The following is a 19324-nucleotide window of genomic DNA, read 5'->3' on the forward strand; positions in this document are numbered from 1 at the left end:
TGCCTTGGAAACGTTGGGATGTGGCGTCACCCCATGGGTCAGGAATGACCCGGTGCTTGCACAGGGGACCTTTACCTTACCTACTTGTCTCAAAGGGAAACGGTGAAGCAAAATTAACTTTAAATCTCTTGGAAATTTTAAGAGGCCAAATTTTACAGGGTTAATGTTCAGAATCCTATTAGAGTCAGTGGAATACTTTCCCTTCTGTTTTTAATTGTTTCAGAGAGAATAATAACACACTTTGTTATTGTATAGACTAACAAAATCTCCATATAGCCTTATGAAGGCTGTGGACATATTTTTTAAAAGAGAGGCCCAGTGAATGGCATGTTTTGTATCATAATATGCAGCCAAGTAGGTACAAACTTATTTGAAAGGGGAACTCTTTTGGGGCAGATACTGTTGTTAGTGAAATGGATATGCCAAGCAGTTTATATTTCTTGCTTTAAATTTAGATAACAACTCTACGCATAGTGTTGTATTGTGTATGATTTGTCAGCAATAATTTAACACTTGTGTTTATTTGTTTTTATGAATAACTTTGTGTGAGACTATATCTTGGTTATTCATTTTTTGTGTTCATGTTTGTGTTTATTTTCGTCTTTTTTTTTTTTAAGTAATAACATATTGCACTTTGAAAGCCCTTTCCCTCCTCATTTCATGATTGTTTAAGGAATTTAATGATCTACATGTGGAAGCCCTTGGAGTGGTGGCAAACTGTCTTGAGGATGTGGACACTGTGCAATTGATTCAGGAGACAGGAGGTCTCAGAAAACTACTTGCTTTCACCGAAGTTTCCACACTTACTGATTTTCAGAAGAATGCAGCAAAAGCAATTGCGAAATCAGCTCACGATCGTAAGGTCACTTCTGAAATTCACATCGTATTTCTTAAGAAAAGTCTTTAGGGCATGTTTGTGGCAATTCGGAAGTTCATTTTCATGGTTGTGGGGGGAATGTGTGTGCAAATGGTGAGAAAAGTGACATAAATAACAACTCAGTAGGATTTACTTGTTCATTACTTCCTCTCACAAGGGCAAATGAGAGAAGGGGGGAGAGAGGGAGAGGGGTGGGAGGGGGAGAGGGAGGGGGAGAATGAATGAATGAGAGAGGGAGAGAGAGGGAAGAAGAGAATGAACGAATAAGAGAAAGACGGAGAATGTATGAAAGAGAGAGAATGAATGAATGAAAGAAGGAGAATGAATGAATGAGAGAGGGGGGTGGGTGAATGAGTGAGTGAGGAACTACCAGGGGCAGAGCTGGAAAAGGCCCCTCTATTTTCTCAACTTTTTGCTTAACAGCAAAACATATCAAGTTATCTTTTGCTGCAAGAATGTTATGATTTCCGCCTGCCTTCTTGGGCCCTAGGATTTTGTTCACCTAGTTCCCCTCTCCCCAGTCTTGACAGCCTTGCCTGCAGTCAGGTACTTGCTAAAATGTTGTCCCTGTATCCACTGGTAAATGCAGTGTGTAAGTAAGGAAAAGCTCACAGAAGATGTTGGTAACTCAAACCTTTATCTTGTGTGTCTTTCTTTTATTTGAGCCACTAGGATCTAAGGTTTTTTTCCAGCAAATATTTTCATTCCAAGTTATTCATTCAAAGAACAATAGTAGTATTGACTCTTCAGGGTCTTAGAATTTGCCATGTCGATCTCAGGCTGCTGGGATATATTTGCCGAGATATAACAGGTTTTATAAAATACTATTTAGATTACTATCGCCAGTGGATTAACCACTTCATTTTTTATATATTTATGCTTTTTATAATTCTTTATTTATATGATCAATGGAATGGACTGCTTTTGTTTCAGCATCACTGTGTAATTCTGAAGTATACTGGCTGGATACCCATAGCTTGCTCTCAGCAAGACAGCACTGTTTAAATAAGTCTCAAATTCCAACCATATAATGATTTGTCAAGTTGCAATCAAAGCAGTAACATTTTACAAAATGTAATAATATAAAGAATAATGTACTTCTTGTTGTCCATAATAGGATTCTAAATCCATAAAGGGCTTTTGGTGACATAAGCTGTGGCAGAAATCTTAAATTTTCTTGTTTCTAGCATCTAAGGGTTACTAACATCTTTAGAATTATTACTTAAATTTAGGAATATTCATAATCAGTTTCTAAGGCTGAAAAGCTTCTTCTTTCTTGCCATTTCTTAATTTTTCAGTGTTTTACAGCGCATTCCTGAGAGGAATGCGGATGCCGAGCTTAGGAGGCAACCCAATGCCCAAAACTCCATGCAACCTGCATAGGGTTGCAGGGGAGATACGACACCTTTTAGGTGGCGTATCTTGCTAAAAATAAAAGGGGGCGTTCCCGAGTCGAAACGGCTCAGGAGGCCGCCTAACTACGGCTCCGGCTGTCAGCCCTTGGCCCACAGAACCAGAAATCACCACAAAGTCATATAGAGTCCAAACAGATGGCTTTTACTGGTCAAATAGGCATACAGTGCAAACGAATAAAATGACAGCTATGAGAGACTCACTAGCTGGGAGATATTATAAGGCAGGAAAGGCGGGAGATTACACGCATAGGCTGAATACAGTTTCCCAGGAGCTGAGTTCCCAGGCCTAGGTATGCGACCTTGGGGGGCAGACAATACAGCGCAGAGACAGAGGCAATAACGAAACCGAGATAGCAGCCTGACATTCTGCTCCCCTCAAGGCCCCCTCCCAGTTCGCAAGGGGGCTGGCCTATCCGGGTAAGCAATGTGAAAGGCGTCGACGAGGTCGGGGGCGGAGACATCCCGTGCGCGCACCCATTCGTCATAGGCAGGGGGGAAATGTTTCCAACGGACTAAATATTGCAGGTTGCCATGGTGAACACGGGAGTCAAGGATTTTGGAGACTTCGAAGTGTTCCTCCCCCCCCACCATGATGGGTTGCGCAGGAGGTGGGTCCGGATGCCACTGTGGAGAAGCAACATGGGGTTTGAGGAGGCTAATGTGGAAAACAGGATGCACACGCCTCAAGGATTTGGGGAGAGCCAGTTCCACCGTGACAGGGTTTATGACCCGGGTGATGGGGAAAGGGCCAATGAATTTAGCACTGAGCTTATGGCACGGTTGGGTGGAACGGAGATTTTTGGTGGAAAGGTAAACCAAAGCACCCACTTGTAGATCACCCCCGGGGGAGCGATGTTTGTCAGCTTGCGCTTTGTATTTACGTTTGGCCCGGTCGAGGTTGCTAACGAGCCAGGGCCAAGTGGTACGGAGGGCGTGTGCCCAGGAGGCAATGTCGGGGTTCCCCTCCCCCTCCACATCATCTGCAGGAGCGATGGGACTGAAATCTTGTCCATACACAGCAAAAAATGGGCTAAAACCTGTGGATTGATGCATGGCATTATTGTAGGCATATTCTGCTAAAGGTAACAGTTCCACCCAGTTATCCTGGTGGTAGTTAACATAACAGCGTAAATAACATTCAAGTACAGCATTGACACGTTCAGTTTGACCATCAGTTTGAGGATGGTATGCACTAGACAACCCTTGTTCCACTCCCACCAACTTGAGGAAAGCTTTCCAAAACTTAGAAACGAAACCACTTCCGCGGTCACAAATTATTTTACGCGGAAACGAATGTAAACGAAAGATATGCGTCACGAAGAGGCGGGCCAGTTTCTGAGCAGAGGGGATCCCTGCGCATGGAATCAAATGTATTTGCTTAGAAAACAAATCAGTAACAACCCACAACACAGTTTTACCCCCACTGAGAGGGAGATCAGTCATGAAGTCCATAGCAATCACTTCCCAAGGTTTGCTGGGCATTTCAAGAGGTTGTAGCAGTCCCGGGGGTTTGCCCTGCGATCGTTTCGCAGCGGCACAAACGGGACAGCTGCGGATGAAGGAGTCAATGTCGGAACGCATTCCCCCCCACCAGAACTGTCTGCGCAATAAGTGAAGGGTTTTCAGAAACCCAAAGTGCCCAGCTGTTTTGGCTCCATGAGCTAAATGTAAAACGTCTTTCCGGAGAGCTTTGGGTACATACAATTTCGAGTCCTTGTACCAGGATCCTCCTTGTTCCAAAACACCAGGAGGTAGGGTATGAGCGGAACGTTCTAAAAGGCACTGGTCCCGCAGGACAGTTAAAAAGGACTCGGAGATGGGGATTTTGGAGGGGGCCCCCCCGTCGGCCATGGAGATCTTAGAAACAGTTATGGGGCTAGTGCTTACGTGCGGCGGCGCGCAGACTGCAGGCGGCTGGGTGGTCGGAGGGGTAGGAAGGGCGGGAACTCCGGTTTGTTGCGGTGGCGGCTGGGCAGCCGGTTGGGCTGGCGGAGCTTGTAAGTTGGGTAAGGTGTGCTGATGCTGGGATCGAGTTTGCACAGCCAGCATAGGTAGGGCCCCACGTTGCATAGGGGTGAACAGAGAGTTGGTGGGTCTCTCGAGTTTTACCGGATATTGTGGTAAACGGGAGAGGGCATCCGCGAGAACGTTCTGCTTCCCAGGGACGTGCTTCAGGGTGAAACGGAACTGAGCAAAGAACTCCGCCCACCGTTGTTGTTTCGCCGATAGCTTATGGGACCCCGTGAGGGCAGCTAGATTTTTGTGATCGGTCCAAACCTCAAAGGGGACTTTAGACCCTTCCAAGAATTGTCGCCATAGAGTCAGTGCATGATGAACTGCTGAGGCCTCTTTCTCCCAGATGGGCCAGTTTAATTGAGCGTGCGCAGATTTTTTTGAAAAGTAAGCGCAAGGGTGAAGAAGACCATCCGGTCCTTGCTGGAGGAGAGCCCCTCCCATGGCTACATCGGAAGCATCGACTTGCACAATGAACATTTGATTTGGGTCTGGGTGCTGTAGCACCGGCTCCGAAGTGAAGAGGCGTTTGAGGGCCAGAAAGGCGGCTTGGCATTGCTCAGTCCATAGGATTTTTGCGGAGGGCAAGGCAGCTGAGCTTACTTTTCCCTTAGTTTTCAGTAGGTCTGTAATGGGTAGAGCCACCTGGGCGAAGTTAGGGATGAATCCTCGATAGAAGTTTGCAAATCCCAGAAATTGCTGTACTTGCTTACGGTTGGTGGGGGGAGTCCAATCGAGGACGGCTTGGACTTTGGCGGGGTCCATGCGAAGACCTTGGTGGGAGATGATGTATCCCAAAAACGTGAGTTTGCTTTGGTGAAATTCGCACTTAGCTAGTTTTGCGAAAAGTTGATGGTTACGCAGGCGTTGCAGAACTTCCCTGACCAGAGCCACATGCTCGTCCATAGTTTTCGAATAAATGAGAATGTCATCTAAGTAGACCACCACCCCACGATATAGAAGGTCATGTAGGATTTCATTGATGAGTTGCATGAAGACCCCCGGGGCCCCTTTTAATCCGAACGGCATCACAAGGAATTCATACATTCCGAAACAGCTAGAGAAGGCAGTGAGGTGCTCATCCCCTTCGCGGATACGGACTCGGTAGTAAGCTTCCACCAAGTCTAATTTAGAGAACACACGGCCTTCCTGTAATTGTCCCAAAATATCTGATATTAATGGGATAGGATAGGCGTTGGTCTGGGTAACCGCATTGAGCTTTCTGAAGTCAATGCACAGGCGAAGGTCGCCCTCTTTTTTCCGGACGAAAAACGCGGGGGCCGAGTTTGGGGCATTCGAAGGGCGAATGAACCCTCTGGCGAGGTTTTTGTCCAAAAAGTCCCGGAGGACAGTGCGCTCGGAAGCGCTCATAGGGTAAATCTTACTCTTGGTTAATGTGCAGTCCTTTACCACTTCAATCGCACAGTCTGAGGCCCGGTGGGGGGGTAAGGCATCACATTCCCTAAGGTCGAAGACATCTTCAAAGTCCCGGTATACAGCGGGTAGAGCCGGTGGTGTTGGGGCAGTAGAGGTTAATGCTGGAACGGGCGGGTATAGCAGAGCAAAGTTTTGCCGATGCTGGTCGCAGGTGGGACTAGCGAAGGAGATAGTGTTTGTTTCCCAATCAATACTGGGACTATGTCCTTTAATCCAGTTAATTCCCAAGACCACTTCAAATCGGATAGGGGCTATAGTGAAGTCTATTTGTTCCCAGTGGGAACCAATTCCCATTGCCACCCCTATGGTGCGGTGATCAACTGGACCCCCCTGGAAATGGCTTCCGTCCATTTGGGCAAATTGGACGGGGGCGGGTAAAGCCTCAGAGTCGGCTCTGAGTGCAGCAAAAGTGGCTTCGCTTATGAGAGTGCGACAGCAACCGGAGTCAATTAGTGCTTTGACGGGGATTTGTGGGCCACCGTTAAGTTGTTGTAAAACTGCATCCACGTAGACGGTGGAGTCCACTTCTTTGATTTTGGTAGGAGCATTCGGTTTGATAGGAAGATCCTGAGAGGTCTGTGGAGACGCTCCATTCACCACAGACCGGAGCCGTTTTTTGACAAGTCGAGGGGAGATTCCAGGTTTAAGGCTGGAGAAATCCAAGGATTTTCCTCATCCGAAGAGGGAAAGTTGTCCCCCAATGGGGCACTTGTAATCCGAGACCCGGCGGGGTCGTTGGTAGTAGGCAGGGAGGCTGGGTCCCCGGCATGGAGTGCAGAGGGTGTGGGTCTTCCCGGAGCTGCGCTGCGGGTGGCCGCGGTGCCTCTGCGTGGTGGACGACCTCGGGCGCGGGTTGTCGTGCTGGGACGAAATAATTCCTGGCGGCGCGGGCAAACGGCTGCAAAGTGGCCCATTTCTCTGCAAGTAAGACAGGCACCCCTCTGAAATCGGGCTTCACGTTCCTGGGGCGGACGTGGGGGATTTCGTGGGACAAGCAGTGGTGCCTTGGGTTGAGGCTTTTGGGTGCCTTTTTCCTTGTGCTTTTGACGGACGAGAGAAATAAAGCGTCGGCGGCTTTCCACTTCCTCGGCTAATAGGATCCAGTCTTCGAGGGTATCGGGATCGCCCCGCATGTAAGACCAGTTCAGAATGTCAGGATGCAAGGCTTCCCTGAAATGATGGATCAGGGTGGTCTCGGGCCAACCTACAATTTTACTTGCCAGTCGTTGAAATTCATCGGCAAATTCTCGTACTGTAGCAGAGCCTTGTTTTAATTGTAAGAGTTCCGTTTTGGCTCTTTCCCCCAGGAAGGGGTCCTCAAACCTCCTTCTCAGGGCAGTCATGAAGTTGTTGAGGGAACGAATAGCACGAGAGCGGGTGTCAAACTGGAGGACCATCCAGTCAGCCGCTTTACCTGTCAGAAGGGAAGCTACGTAACGCACCCGGCTATCTTCCGTGGGGAAAAGTTGTCCTTGTTCTCGCATATAACTGTCCACTTGATGCAAGAAACAAGGCAAAGTCTCGAGAGATCCGTCATACGTAGTCCTCAATTTGAGTTGCTTCCAAGGGCCGGGCGCAGGTTGACCCGGTTGCACGGGTGGTCCGGGAGGAGGGACAACAGGAGCTCCAGGAGGCAAGGGTGGAGCAGGCACATTAGCGGGTGGTTGCACGGGTGGTCCGGGCGGAGGAGCAACAGGAGCTCCAGGAGGCAAGGGTGGAGCAGGCACATTAGCGGGTGGCTGTACGGGTACCCCCTGACCCGGTATCGGAACGGGCTGTCTCTGAGCTATCAGGGTTTGTTGTAATTGCCTGTTCTCCTGAAGCATACGTTCCATTACTTCCTGGAGTTGATCAACACGGTCGGAGAGCTCCCGATTCTGGGCTCGTAAGAGATGAACCTCCTCACTTGGGCCACCAGTAAGATGAGGCTTACTGGTCCAGAAGCTTGTGGCCCATTGAGAGCTATCCCCATATAAATCCTCGTCTTCAGACTCTCCTGAGTCTCGACGTCGGTCAGCCAAACGGCGTGCGCGTTGGGTCGCGCGCGACGGGACAAACGCCGGGGAAAAAGACAGACCTGATAGCCCTAGTACATTGTCCTTGGGGCGCGTGTCCACGTTCGCCTGATTCCTAATCCTTGCTGCAGCCGCCCTGGCTGCTTCCGCAGCCTCTCTCTCTCTTGCGACCTTAGCCGCTTCGGCGGCTTGCTGATCCGCAAGAACTTTGGCGTTCTCAAGTCTTAGGGCAGTCTCTGCCGTAATGCGCGGCAAAAGTTCTGTCTCCAGGAGTGAGAGTATGGGGTCGGGTTCCCCGCCCAGCAGAGGTTGTACTCGAACCGCCAGTGCGGGTGCCTCGGCTCCAAAAGTCGAGGTCAAAACTTGAGCCAAGGTGGCTACCGGGGTGTCCTTTGTACATTCCACAAGGAGAAGAGCGGTGCTAATAGCGACTCGCTTGGCCTCAGCCTGACAGCTGGCTGCATCCGGGATCAGGGAAAAACCCTCCGGCGGGGCTCCCGCCATGGTAGAAAGAGTTTCTCGAGAAATAAGATTATCCAAAAGTCCAGTTAATATTTGTAAATCCTCAGTCGCCAATCGGGCATCGTCCAGTAATTGATCCAAGTCCTGAAGATCTAAACGAGCATCAGTATCCTCCGACGTTAACATCCAGAGACGTCCTGTAAGAGATTGCCACTGTTCCTGTACCAGTCCCCTCAAGCGGCAAACCTCTCGGGTCGTCCGGAAAAGTTCAGCGATTAAGTCTTGTAACAGAGTAGGATCCTCAGAGAAGGGCTCCAGGGTAATAGATCACCTGGAGAGCTGCACAGCTCCCATCCAAGTGGCAGGCGAACCCCCCTGGGCTCCAGCCTGGCTAGTAGAATGGTGAAGAGTGATAGCTGTCATAATGTCAGCCCTTGGCCCACAGAACCAGAAATCACCACAAAGTCATATAGAGTCCAAACAGATGGCTTTTACTGGTCAAATAGGCATACAGTGCAAACGAATAAAATGACAGCTATGAGAGACTCACTAGCTGGGAGATATTATAAGGCAGGAAAGGCGGGAGATTACACGCATAGGCTGAATACAGTTTCCCAGGAGCTGAGTTCCCAGGCCTAGGTATGCGACCTTGGGGGGCAGACAATACAGCGCAGAGACAGAGGCAATAACGAAACCGAGATAGCAGCCTGACACCGGCCCCCGGCCGGTGCTGGAACACCCTGGGAACACCCCCGGTCGCCGGAACACCTCCCAGGTCGCCACCGCAGCCTGTGCTGTCGTCCAGATGCCGGCGGGAGGCTCCAGCGGCATCCGAGCCCAGCGCTGCCGCGGTAGCAGCCGGGGACTGGTGTCCAGACCTGCATGCTGGCACTGGGGCCACCAACGCTGGCGTGCACCTTCCGGGCACCAGCACTGTGGGCCCTTGCACCGGCGGAGGCCGTTGCTGGCCTCCAAAGGCCTTTTGGCGTGGCTGCCAGTGCATCTCAGGAATGCGCTGTAACTTACATTTTACATTTAAGTCCTACCTGCAAGCCCAGTCTCACTTCTATCTGTATAAAACCCAATAGGAAGGCCAGCACTTCTGATGCCAACTGGGCTAGGTCCCCCAAATCTTAAGGTGGACCTTCCTAGACAGGCTAATCTGACAAATCCATTTTGACCTTTCCAATGTGAGACAAATATGTTTTTTTTAAATGACACTAACCTTTTAATTGGTGTTCAGTGAGTTTTGTGTACTCTGCTTTTTATATTCTTGCTGTTCTTATATTTCCCTTAACAGCAGCTTGATAATTTTCATATGATTTGGGACCTATCTGAACCACCTTCTTTTGTACAAACCTGCCCATCAATTAGAATAACCTAATGAGGCTCTTTGCTGGGTGTCCCCATCTTCAGGTGGGTAAGGCTTCCTCTCTGGTGATACCACCTTTATGGAGCTGCCTCCCCAGAGTTACTCATCCGGCACCTTCGTTGCCGGCCTTTGGGCACGAGAAGGTCACCTTATTCACCAAGACTTTCGACTTGACTGCATTATTTATATGTTGTTGCCCCTCAAGGGACCTCTTATACATAAAAAAGATTAATATGCCACCCTTCTTCTTGACAGTTAATGTTGATTAAGTAGAGAGTCAACCGTGGGCAAAGTATGGTACATAAGAACATAAGAAAGGCCATGCTGGATCAGACCAAGGCCCATCAAGTCCAGCAGTCTGTTCACACAGTGGCCAATCAGGCGCCTCTAGGAAGCCCACAAACAAGACAACTGCAGTAGCATTGTCCTGCCTGGGTTCCACCGCACCTAATATAATAGGCATGCTCCTCTGATCCTGGAGATAATAGGTATGCATCACGACTAGTATCCATTTTTACTAGTTGCCAAGAATAGCCCTCTCCTCCATGAACATGTCCACTCCCCTCTTAAAACCTTCCAAGTTGGCAGCCATCACCACATGCTGGGGCAGGGCGTTCCACAATTTAACTATGTGTTAACTATGCGTTTTGAATCTCTCACCCTGCAGCTTCAGCAGATGACCCCATGTTCTAGTATTATGAGAGAGGGAGAAAAGCTTTTCCCTGTCCACTCTCTCCATACCATGCATAATTTTATTGACTTCTATGGTATGAAGTTTAATTGTTTCTCTACTTAAAGTATATGAAACTGACTAATGGGAGTTTTCTGACATCAGACCTTCCAATGTGATTCCAGTATTGAGAGATGTGCAGTACCATACCTATCCATATTTACTCAGCTGTAAATTCAACATGCTCTGACCTGGATAGCCCAGGCTAGCCTGATCTTGTCGGATCTCAGAAGCTAAGCAGAGTCAACCCTGGCAAGTGTTTGGATGGGAGACCTCCAAGGAATTCCAGGGTCATGTCTCGGAGGCAGGCAATGGCAGACCACCTCTGAACATATCTTGCCTTGAAAACCCCACCAGGGGTCGATGTAAGTCAGATGTGACTTGACGGCAAAAGAAAGAAAATTCAACATGAGCTCAGTGAAAGCCAGTCCTTAGTCCAGCTCTATGATCATTTGAACCAATGTTGTGTGATTAGTCTTTACGAGAAGAAAAAATGCATTCAGCTAGGCTTTCAAATGGCTTTCATTTTTTCTTTCAACAGTTAAAGCAAATGTTGGTTTTATGTCTTCTTACAATACAACCTATGCTTACAGTTGAAAAATACCGTGTATTACAACTGCTGTTTAGAAGGAAAGGGGAACACTTTTATTCTAGATAGCAAGGAACAAATAACATTTAACAAAAAACGAATTGCTGAAGAATGAAGACCCTCTAGAGACCATTACCAGGATTACTGACATGTTTGGCCAGCATCAAGCCAGAGGCAATAATCCATTATGTGTCAAACCAATCAGTAATCCCAGTTAATGCCATCTCTAGAGTGTTTGGAGTTACATACCGTGATGTGGCAAAATCCACTTCTACGTTTTCTTAACATTCTCCCAAAGCCATTTGACTTGTGTAGAAAGCAACTTAAGGAGGTACCTTGGAAAGTAAAACATCTAGGTCATCTGATAAGCTTTATTCGAAATAAAATTTCACTATTAATGTCCTAAATATTTAATCACCATATACATACATACATCCCAGTCCTCTGGGAATTTAACCTTTAACCCGACAAGTGTGCTTTGCTATGCACTGAATTTTCTTTAATGCCTTATTTTATTAATTTATTTATTAACCCTACGTTTATCCCACCTTTTCTCTTGGCTCAGATATTAATTATATAAAAATGTGAAGTACAATACAGTCATAGAGAAGCAGTGTAATTTTTATATAAAAATACTTTTAAAATGACATCCCCCTTTCTAAAACAAGTACTAGGCCATTTATGCAGGGTCGATTCTGCTCCTCGCTCAATGCTGATTTTTTAATCCGATCTTTAAAAATGACTATTCACAGTCCCAATGCAAGAGGAGAAAGTCAAACAAATTCCACCCCCCACTCACCTGCTCCTTCATTTGCATAGTCATTAGCAATAGTTGTTTGAATAGCTAAGCCATCGCTGGGATTCTGCATGCTTCCTTCAGTGAATGCTTTGATGCAGGGCTGGAGCAAATACAAAAGGTTGCATTAAAGGGGCTCTTAAGAATTGCCAAGCAGGTATGTGCCGGCTTCGCAGTGACGTCTGGAATGACAGTTCAGTGTGAAGAAATTTTTAAAAATGTGCGGGGCACTTCAGCCTGGAACGCGCTGCTAATTACGAAGCATAAACGGCCCTAGATTAAATCTAAGCTCTAATCCTTTTAGCTACTTGTCAGCAGGAGTTACTAGTTAAGTTTTCCTTGCATCTGTGCTCCAGAAGTAAAAGTGAAAGGGAGCAATAGCAATGTATAAATTGCTGTTTCTCTTTGGGCAGCTTGACAAAACGCATTCTGGAATATTTCTTTGGCATACCTCTGTGTTGTCCTATTTGTGCATTAATTTTACGCGGTGACTGAAGGGCAGATTTGTTAGGTTGTGACTATCAGATTATAATGCCATTTCAGTTACAGGTGACCCTGCATGAAGAGCTGAGGCATCTGGGGCCATGATTTGATTGTTGGCACCTAGGTTTGTAGAGTTGGGGTGTCAAACTGTGAAGCATCCACATTACCGTTTGTCCTCTGATTGTAACTGCCGAGAGAGGGGGACTAAGAGGACACAATTCTGGGGGGATGTAATTTCTCTGAAGGTCCAAGAGTTGCTGGAAAGGATGCCACTCACAAGTACCTATAAATGCAATGGCCGCGGTATTGAAGGGAAGAGGAAAGGTGACCTTGCAGGAAAATATTTATTTATTTGCTTCCTTTATACTCCGCCTTTCTCCCCAATGGGGACCTGCAGCGGCTGACATCGTTAGCCTCTCCTCTGTTGTATCCTTCCAACAACCTTGTGAGGTAGGTTAAGCTGGGAGGGTATGGCTGGTCCAAGGTCACACAGCAATCTCCTGTGGCAGAGGGGGGATTTGAACTTGGCTCCCAGATCCTAGCCCAACACTCTAACCACTGCCTGACACTGGAAAACACTGTGCACTGAGCTCCTTGGAGGATGGATAAAATATAAAAGTAAGGAATGTATTGAAAAGAAATGTATTGTGCCTTATTATTAGTCTATACCTCCTAACAGAAAGTCGTGTAGTTTGTTTTTGTATGATACTTTATTTGGGTCTCAGAGATGTGGGAGGGGAGTTGGGGCTAAAGGGGTCCTTGGTGGCTCTTGATGTCCCTGCCTAAGGGTATGAAATAGGGCCTGTGCAGCTTTCTTAATTTTCACCTGAACACCCGCACGAAAGAGGCCTTGAGCACCTTTTTAACTTATTTTTTAACTTGCCACTCACCGTGGCTAGTCTGAGCATTAATTTGATTTGTACAGCAACTGTCAAGTACCTAGCATCTTTGCTGGAAAAGTGACCTTTTAATTTTCATGTACACGGCTCCTATTAGCACTAATTGAGGAAAGGCATTATGTCCTAGCGAGGATAGATTGAGGACGCAAGGGGGAGGCATGTGCATCCCTGGTTCTACATGAATTAAGTGCTTTTTTTTCCCAAGGAGACATAATCTGTAATATTGTTAGCTCACTTTTGCAGGGAGCTGGTAATTGGAATGCATCCTTTGACCTGTTCCAAAGACTTGCATATTACTGCAGATTTCATCAAGCTTGATTCAGATTTTTCATTCAGTGTTAGCGTGCATTGTGTCTTTGTCCTGCATTGGACGAAAGCAACTAGCACCATCATCTGTATGGAAATTTAACATTTTATTTTCTGTTTAACCTATTTGCCATAATTTATTGGGTATTGTTGTTGTTGTTGTTGTTTTTCTTTTTACATGCAGCTGAAAACAGGAAAATCCTGCACGAAGAAGAAGTTGAAAAATGTCTTATTGCCCTTTTGGGAACAGATAACGAAGGAACTAAAATAGCTGCTGCTCAAGCAATCTCTGCTATGTGTGAGAATTTAGCTAGCAAACAAACCACTGGAACTCTTGGTAAGTTGTTTATAGAGGAAGACAGAACCTTGATCTGTAAATGGTGTTACATTCTGTTTACCAGTCTGCAGTTTTACTCTGGCTAATTTGAAGGTGTGTATGTACAATTATTATTATTTTTATCCCCCAAAGGAATTCCTCAGCTAGTTCAGTTGCTAAGCAGCGACAATGAAGAGATAAAAGAAGCTGCCGCTACAGCTCTAGTTAATCTGACAACATCCCATCTTGCCAATGCAAGGTGAGTGCAAGATGAATGGAAGATTTCAGAGGGAGTAAACCTCTGAATCCCAGTGCCAGGAGGCAACATCAGGGGATGGCCTCGGCCTCTATGCACTGTTATTGGCCCTCCAAAGGAACTGGTTGGCCATTGCATGAGACCGGGTGCTAGACTAAATGAATCCCTGGTCTGATCCAGCAGGGCTCTTCTTATGTTCTTATGAGCTGTTGAACACCTTTTCACCTGTGTGCAATTTCTAGGTGTTCTGGCTTTTTACACTGTTGCTTCTCTATGCTTTAGATCTCACTCAGTGGGCTGCATCCCAACTTCATTTCCCACCAGTGGAAAGGGAGGGATGATTTTTGCTGATTCCCTCTTAACATTCTCTTCTCATGCTATATGTGCCCTCCCCGAGCAGAATTTTGGGGAGGTCAGTGGGCTTCAGCCAGAGGGCAAGAAAGTTACATTCTGCTGATCAAAGTGCCTTCTGTTGGTGGAAAATGCTGTTTGGAGCCACCCAAATTAACCAACCATTGTTAAAGTTTTACCTTATAATTTCCTTTATTATTAATATGTGGAGCCAGTAAAGCACTAGCAGAGGACAGCAGAGGGTATGTTTAGCTTGAAGAGGAGAAGACTGAGAGGGGATATGATAACCATCTTCAAGTACTTGAAGGGCTGTCACATAGAGGAGGGTGCTGAGTTGTTTTCTGTTGCCCCAGAAAGTTGGACCAGAACCAACGGGTTGAAATTAAATCAAAAGAGTTTCCGTCTAGACATTAGGGAGGATTTTCTAACGGTTAGAGCGGTTCCTCAGTGGAACAGGCTTCCTCGGGAGGTGGTAAGCTCTCCTTCCCTGGAGGTTTTTAAGAAGAGGTTAGATGGCCATCTGTCAGCAATGCTGATTCTATTACCTTAGGCAGATGATGAGAGGGAGGGCATCTTGGTCATCTTCTGGGCATGTAGTGGGGGTGACTGGGGGTGTGGGGGGAGGGTAGTTGTACATTTCCTGCATTGTGCATGGGGTTGGACTAGATGACCCTGGTCCCTTCCAACTCTATGATTCTATGAGCCTGCCAGAACCATAGATTTCTGCACTGGTTGACACAAAACTGAATTTTTGACTGGATCATAGTTGATCTTATCCGGGGACCTGATTGCAACTGTCGCAGTGGGCCAATTGATAGGGCAGGATTTAAGTATTCAGCATGTATTTATTTTAAGGGTTTTTACCCCCGCATTCTTAGCCAGAGGTCCACATGTCAGCTCACAATCAAATCTAAAAGTAACAATACGACTAAATATATTAAAATAATAATTTAAACCGTCCTCCCAAAAACATGACTAACAAACCCATAAGAGTTACAAAATAATTTTCAAAGTAGTGGAAAAGACAAATAACCCAGTAAAAGTTTTCAATGGCGGTCTCAGTGAGAGGGTGTCTTAAAAATGTCCCGTTGGCATTTCTCACCCTGCGGTCCTGAACACCCTTTCTGAGCCCGCTGATTTCCATGGACTTGTAACTCTGCTTAGGATTGCACTGTTAATGACACATTAAAAATTGCATAAAATAATAGGGAGGTAGCATAAATAGCAGTAACTTTTTAGCTGTGGTGGTGTTGAGAGCATTTGTGTGATTAAGTGTGCAGGTTTTTAGAGTTAAATTGTAAACATACCTATGTATATTTCCTTTATTTTTTGTTCCCATTTCTTTCCACTGGCATCCAGGTTGTAAGATGTGAGCTCACTCTTTTCAGAAATAAAACCATACTCGATTTACATGAATAAACGAGCAAGGTGGTTCACATATTAAAGGACATAAAGCAGTGACATTTGCAAAAAGTTTCATGGAGTATCTCGAATAATAAATAAAACGGAGAAAAAGATTGGCTCATAGATATTCCATGAGGAGAAAGAGATGTAATTCATCAGATTCATTTTATGTCACAAAATTATTCACTCGGCTCTAATAGCCACTGACATTAATTTAACATTACCAGATGAAACACCATTTATCATGTGTAGACATTGTTCCGCCTGCTATTCTTTTCCTTGAAAGAATGCAGTGGATATTGACTCTGATACTCCTTTCTTGTGGCTGTTCAGTTAATGTCAATTGTAGCTAGGCTCACGTATAAAGAAGTAGCTATTGGCCTCTGGGGCCCAGCCCTCCTGGAATTGCTTTGCTCCAATCTGCTCTGTACTCAGGGTGAAAAGCAATTGTAAAATTGATTAGTGTGGCCCTTTCAGGCTTTTCCCATACAAGCTAACTCTCAAGAGAGTATCCTTGCTCTCCAGGAACCCTTTCACAACTCAGGCTGGAGGAAGGTGGCAAATTTGGTCCTGGGTTCTAGTGATGCTTGAGTGTTGCACTGAATCTTGAGGTCCTGAGCATATTCACCTTGTATTGTCAAAAGTTATCATTTTTATGGTTCACCCCTGTGTTTTTTTGGGGGGGAAACCAGCCAAGTCCTGTTCAGAATTTTTAGCTGAGGTGAGCAAAAGGGAATAAGCATGGGGTGGAGGGAGAGAATGAATTCAGTATAAAGATGTCACACCCGGCCAACTGTCACAATTACAAAAGGGGGGAGGGTCAATGAAGAATTTCCTCTGGTCTGACCTGCGTTAAGTCTCTCTGTGGTCCCCCTGCTTCCTCTGCCCTTTGAACAATAGGTACTGTGTGTAAAGAAACCTATGTTCCTGGGGAAATAGTTCACTGGCCATTTCCCCATTTGCTTGTTTGCATGGGTGTGGGATACAGTTGTTTCTTTCCATTGGTTCTCTGAATCCGAGAGACTGTCTGGATTATGTTTCACGCACCGTCTGCCAACTAAGGGAGAAAAGGGGTGGGGGTTGAGATCCTTTCCCCTGTCTCATACATGTGCTCAGGCTGTTTTTCGAGAGGAGAGTTATGGGCTGGCCTAGAGTTAATATACTGAACATCTTTGGATGGTGGCAGAAACTGCTAAAGGATCATGTTGCATCCAAGAGACTGGGCTGTCTTTGTAGCACCTTATACACGTGCGCGTGCTCAAGGGATACAGATAACAGGTAACTAGCAACAGTCATCACATGTGCTTCAGGGTCAGTCCACATGAAAATAAAGCTATTTTGTCTCCATACCCATCACAGTTTGAATATCCCCAAATATCTGACCCCCCCCATTCTACTATATAGGCTAAAGGAGGTTAAAATGAGTGGCTTATTCACTCAACTGTTGGAAAACAGATATAGCAATATCATCAGAGCTCTTGAGGACAGAATTGCCTTAAAGTCTGCAGTCCTAAGAACACTTTCCTGGGAGTAAGCCCCATTGACTAAAAATTGACTTACTTCTGAGTAGACCTGCTTAGGGATGCTCCCATAACTAAAGCATTAGCTACAAAATCTTTGATTTGGAATGGATGCATTTGAGACTAAGATTATAAATGTGTATTTCTTCATGGAATACTTTAGCCTTTTATACATGGGTTATTTCTATCGCAAGCACCCCCCTCAGCTACTTTGGGGCTTCGTTTTCATTATGCACATCTTTTCCGACCTTTAGAAGTCACTTTGCTCTCTCCCTGTGTTTCCCCCACGTTTTCTGGATGCCACCAGAAACAGCATCTAAAAACGGGCAGAGAGCAAAGTAACTTCTAAAGGTCAGAAAAGACGTGCTTAATGAAAACGAAGCCCCAAAGTAGTTAGGTGTGTGTGTGCTTGCCATGGAAACAACCCGTGTATAAAAGGCCTTTATCATGTTTTACTTGAAACCAGCCTTGCCCTAGAATAATAGAGTTGTGCTGTAGCTTTATAATGGTGCAAATCTGTGGTTAAAATGACATTTGGGATATTCTACTCCTGACTGGAACATTCAGACTATAATCACTTTATTATAAACATATTAGATCTCCTTTCCCATAAGGCTCTGTATCCTTAATGTCAAACCATAGAGCCACCAGAAGCCCATAAATCTTTTTATGACAATAACATATAGTAGCTAACTTAATTGAGGAAGACTGATTAATTTTTTATTAGAAATCATTTTGATGGGTCACCAACCTACTTGACCGCAATATGTGATCTTATTAGAAGTATATATAACACTAGCCAGAGCAATACATTTTTTATACAACAGGCTTGTATGGTCTGAAAGAAGCTCTTTCAGTGTATAAGCAGTGTTTTTGGCATTCAGGCATGTTGAAAAGCATGTGTCTTTAAAAAAAAAACAATTCCCATCATTAAACTAGTTTGCCAATGTCCCTTTCTGATGTATTGCATAGGGATGGTTGATTCAGGGCAGGCAAAAGGAAGTATTTCGTCACAGAGTACATAATTCACTTAGGGAATTCAGTGCCAATGGATGTAGTGATGGTTGATAGTTTTGTTGTCTCAGCCGACTTACGGCAACCCCATAGAGTTTTCAAGGCAAGCAGAGGTGGCTTGCCATTGCCTGCCTCTGCATGGCAACCCTGGACTTCCTTGAGGGTTTCCCATCCAAGTACTAACCAGGTCTGTTCCTGATTAGCATCTGAGATCGGACTAGCCTGGGCTATCCAGGCCACTAGTTTAGATGTCTTTAAAAAGAGATGAGACAAATTCATGGAAGTCAGGGCCATCAGCAGCTGACATAGTTAAATGGAACTTCTGTATTCAGAGGCCCCATGACTGTGTATATCAACAGGATCACGCATAGCATGATCTCCCCTTACACACAGGTAGATTGCCAACATCAACGCCTGAACAGGCACCGTGCCTCTGAATATGAATTGATGCTTCATTTACAACACAAGGATATGACTTGTGGTCCCAGAGCATAACATTAAAGGCACCTGATGTAGCAACTCCAAACCTGTCCAGTTGTTGACAGTTTTGGTGATCCAAACACATGTAAGGGGAGATTGTGCTATGCACAATCCTCTTGATGTATGCAGTCATCATTTTATGTGAATAAGGCAACTTGTGTATTCTCCAAGCTTTGATGTAGGTGATCAGAAACCCATATGCATGCATGTGCTGAAGCCGGAAAATACAGTTGCTATCCTATTCGCACAAAATGGCGACTGTGTATATCGACAGGATCACATGTAGTACAATCTCCCCTTTACACGCAGGTGGACTGCCAAAATCAACGCCTGAGCAGGGCTTCTGCTGACGTGAAATAGGCCTGGGTCTCGTTATTGTATGGATGGGAGACCCGTGAGTTCTGTGTAAGGTGCTGTACCTTGAGATCCATAGTGGACGCAGTCCAGCAGTCTCAACTCTGTGTGGGTTTATTCCCCTTCAGTTCAATGATCAGATAATCAAAGCTATACCTTCAAGGTAAGTTTCAGGTTACTGGATTAAACAGGCCGGCCACTATGTAGGCCTGGCTGGTATAATGTACGGCAGCAC

General features: G+C 45.8%; 1 protein-coding gene across 2 annotated transcripts in view; it reads left to right on the plus strand.

Annotated features, from left to right (window-relative positions):
• The window catches only part of ARMC3 (armadillo repeat containing 3), a 62182-nt gene that overhangs the window by 14022 nt on the left and 28836 nt on the right, over positions 1-19324 (plus strand). For both annotated transcript variants that reach the window (XM_056857674.1, XM_056857675.1), the window contains exons 7-9: positions 674-857; positions 13579-13731; positions 13864-13969. In XM_056857674.1, the coding sequence (XP_056713652.1) occupies positions 674-857; positions 13579-13731; positions 13864-13969 (443 nt within the window). The remainder of the gene's footprint in view (positions 1-673; positions 858-13578; positions 13732-13863; positions 13970-19324) is intronic.

This window comes from Euleptes europaea, chromosome 11 (assembly GCF_029931775.1).
Source record: "Euleptes europaea isolate rEulEur1 chromosome 11, rEulEur1.hap1, whole genome shotgun sequence".
NCBI lineage: Eukaryota > Metazoa > Chordata > Lepidosauria > Squamata > Sphaerodactylidae > Euleptes > Euleptes europaea.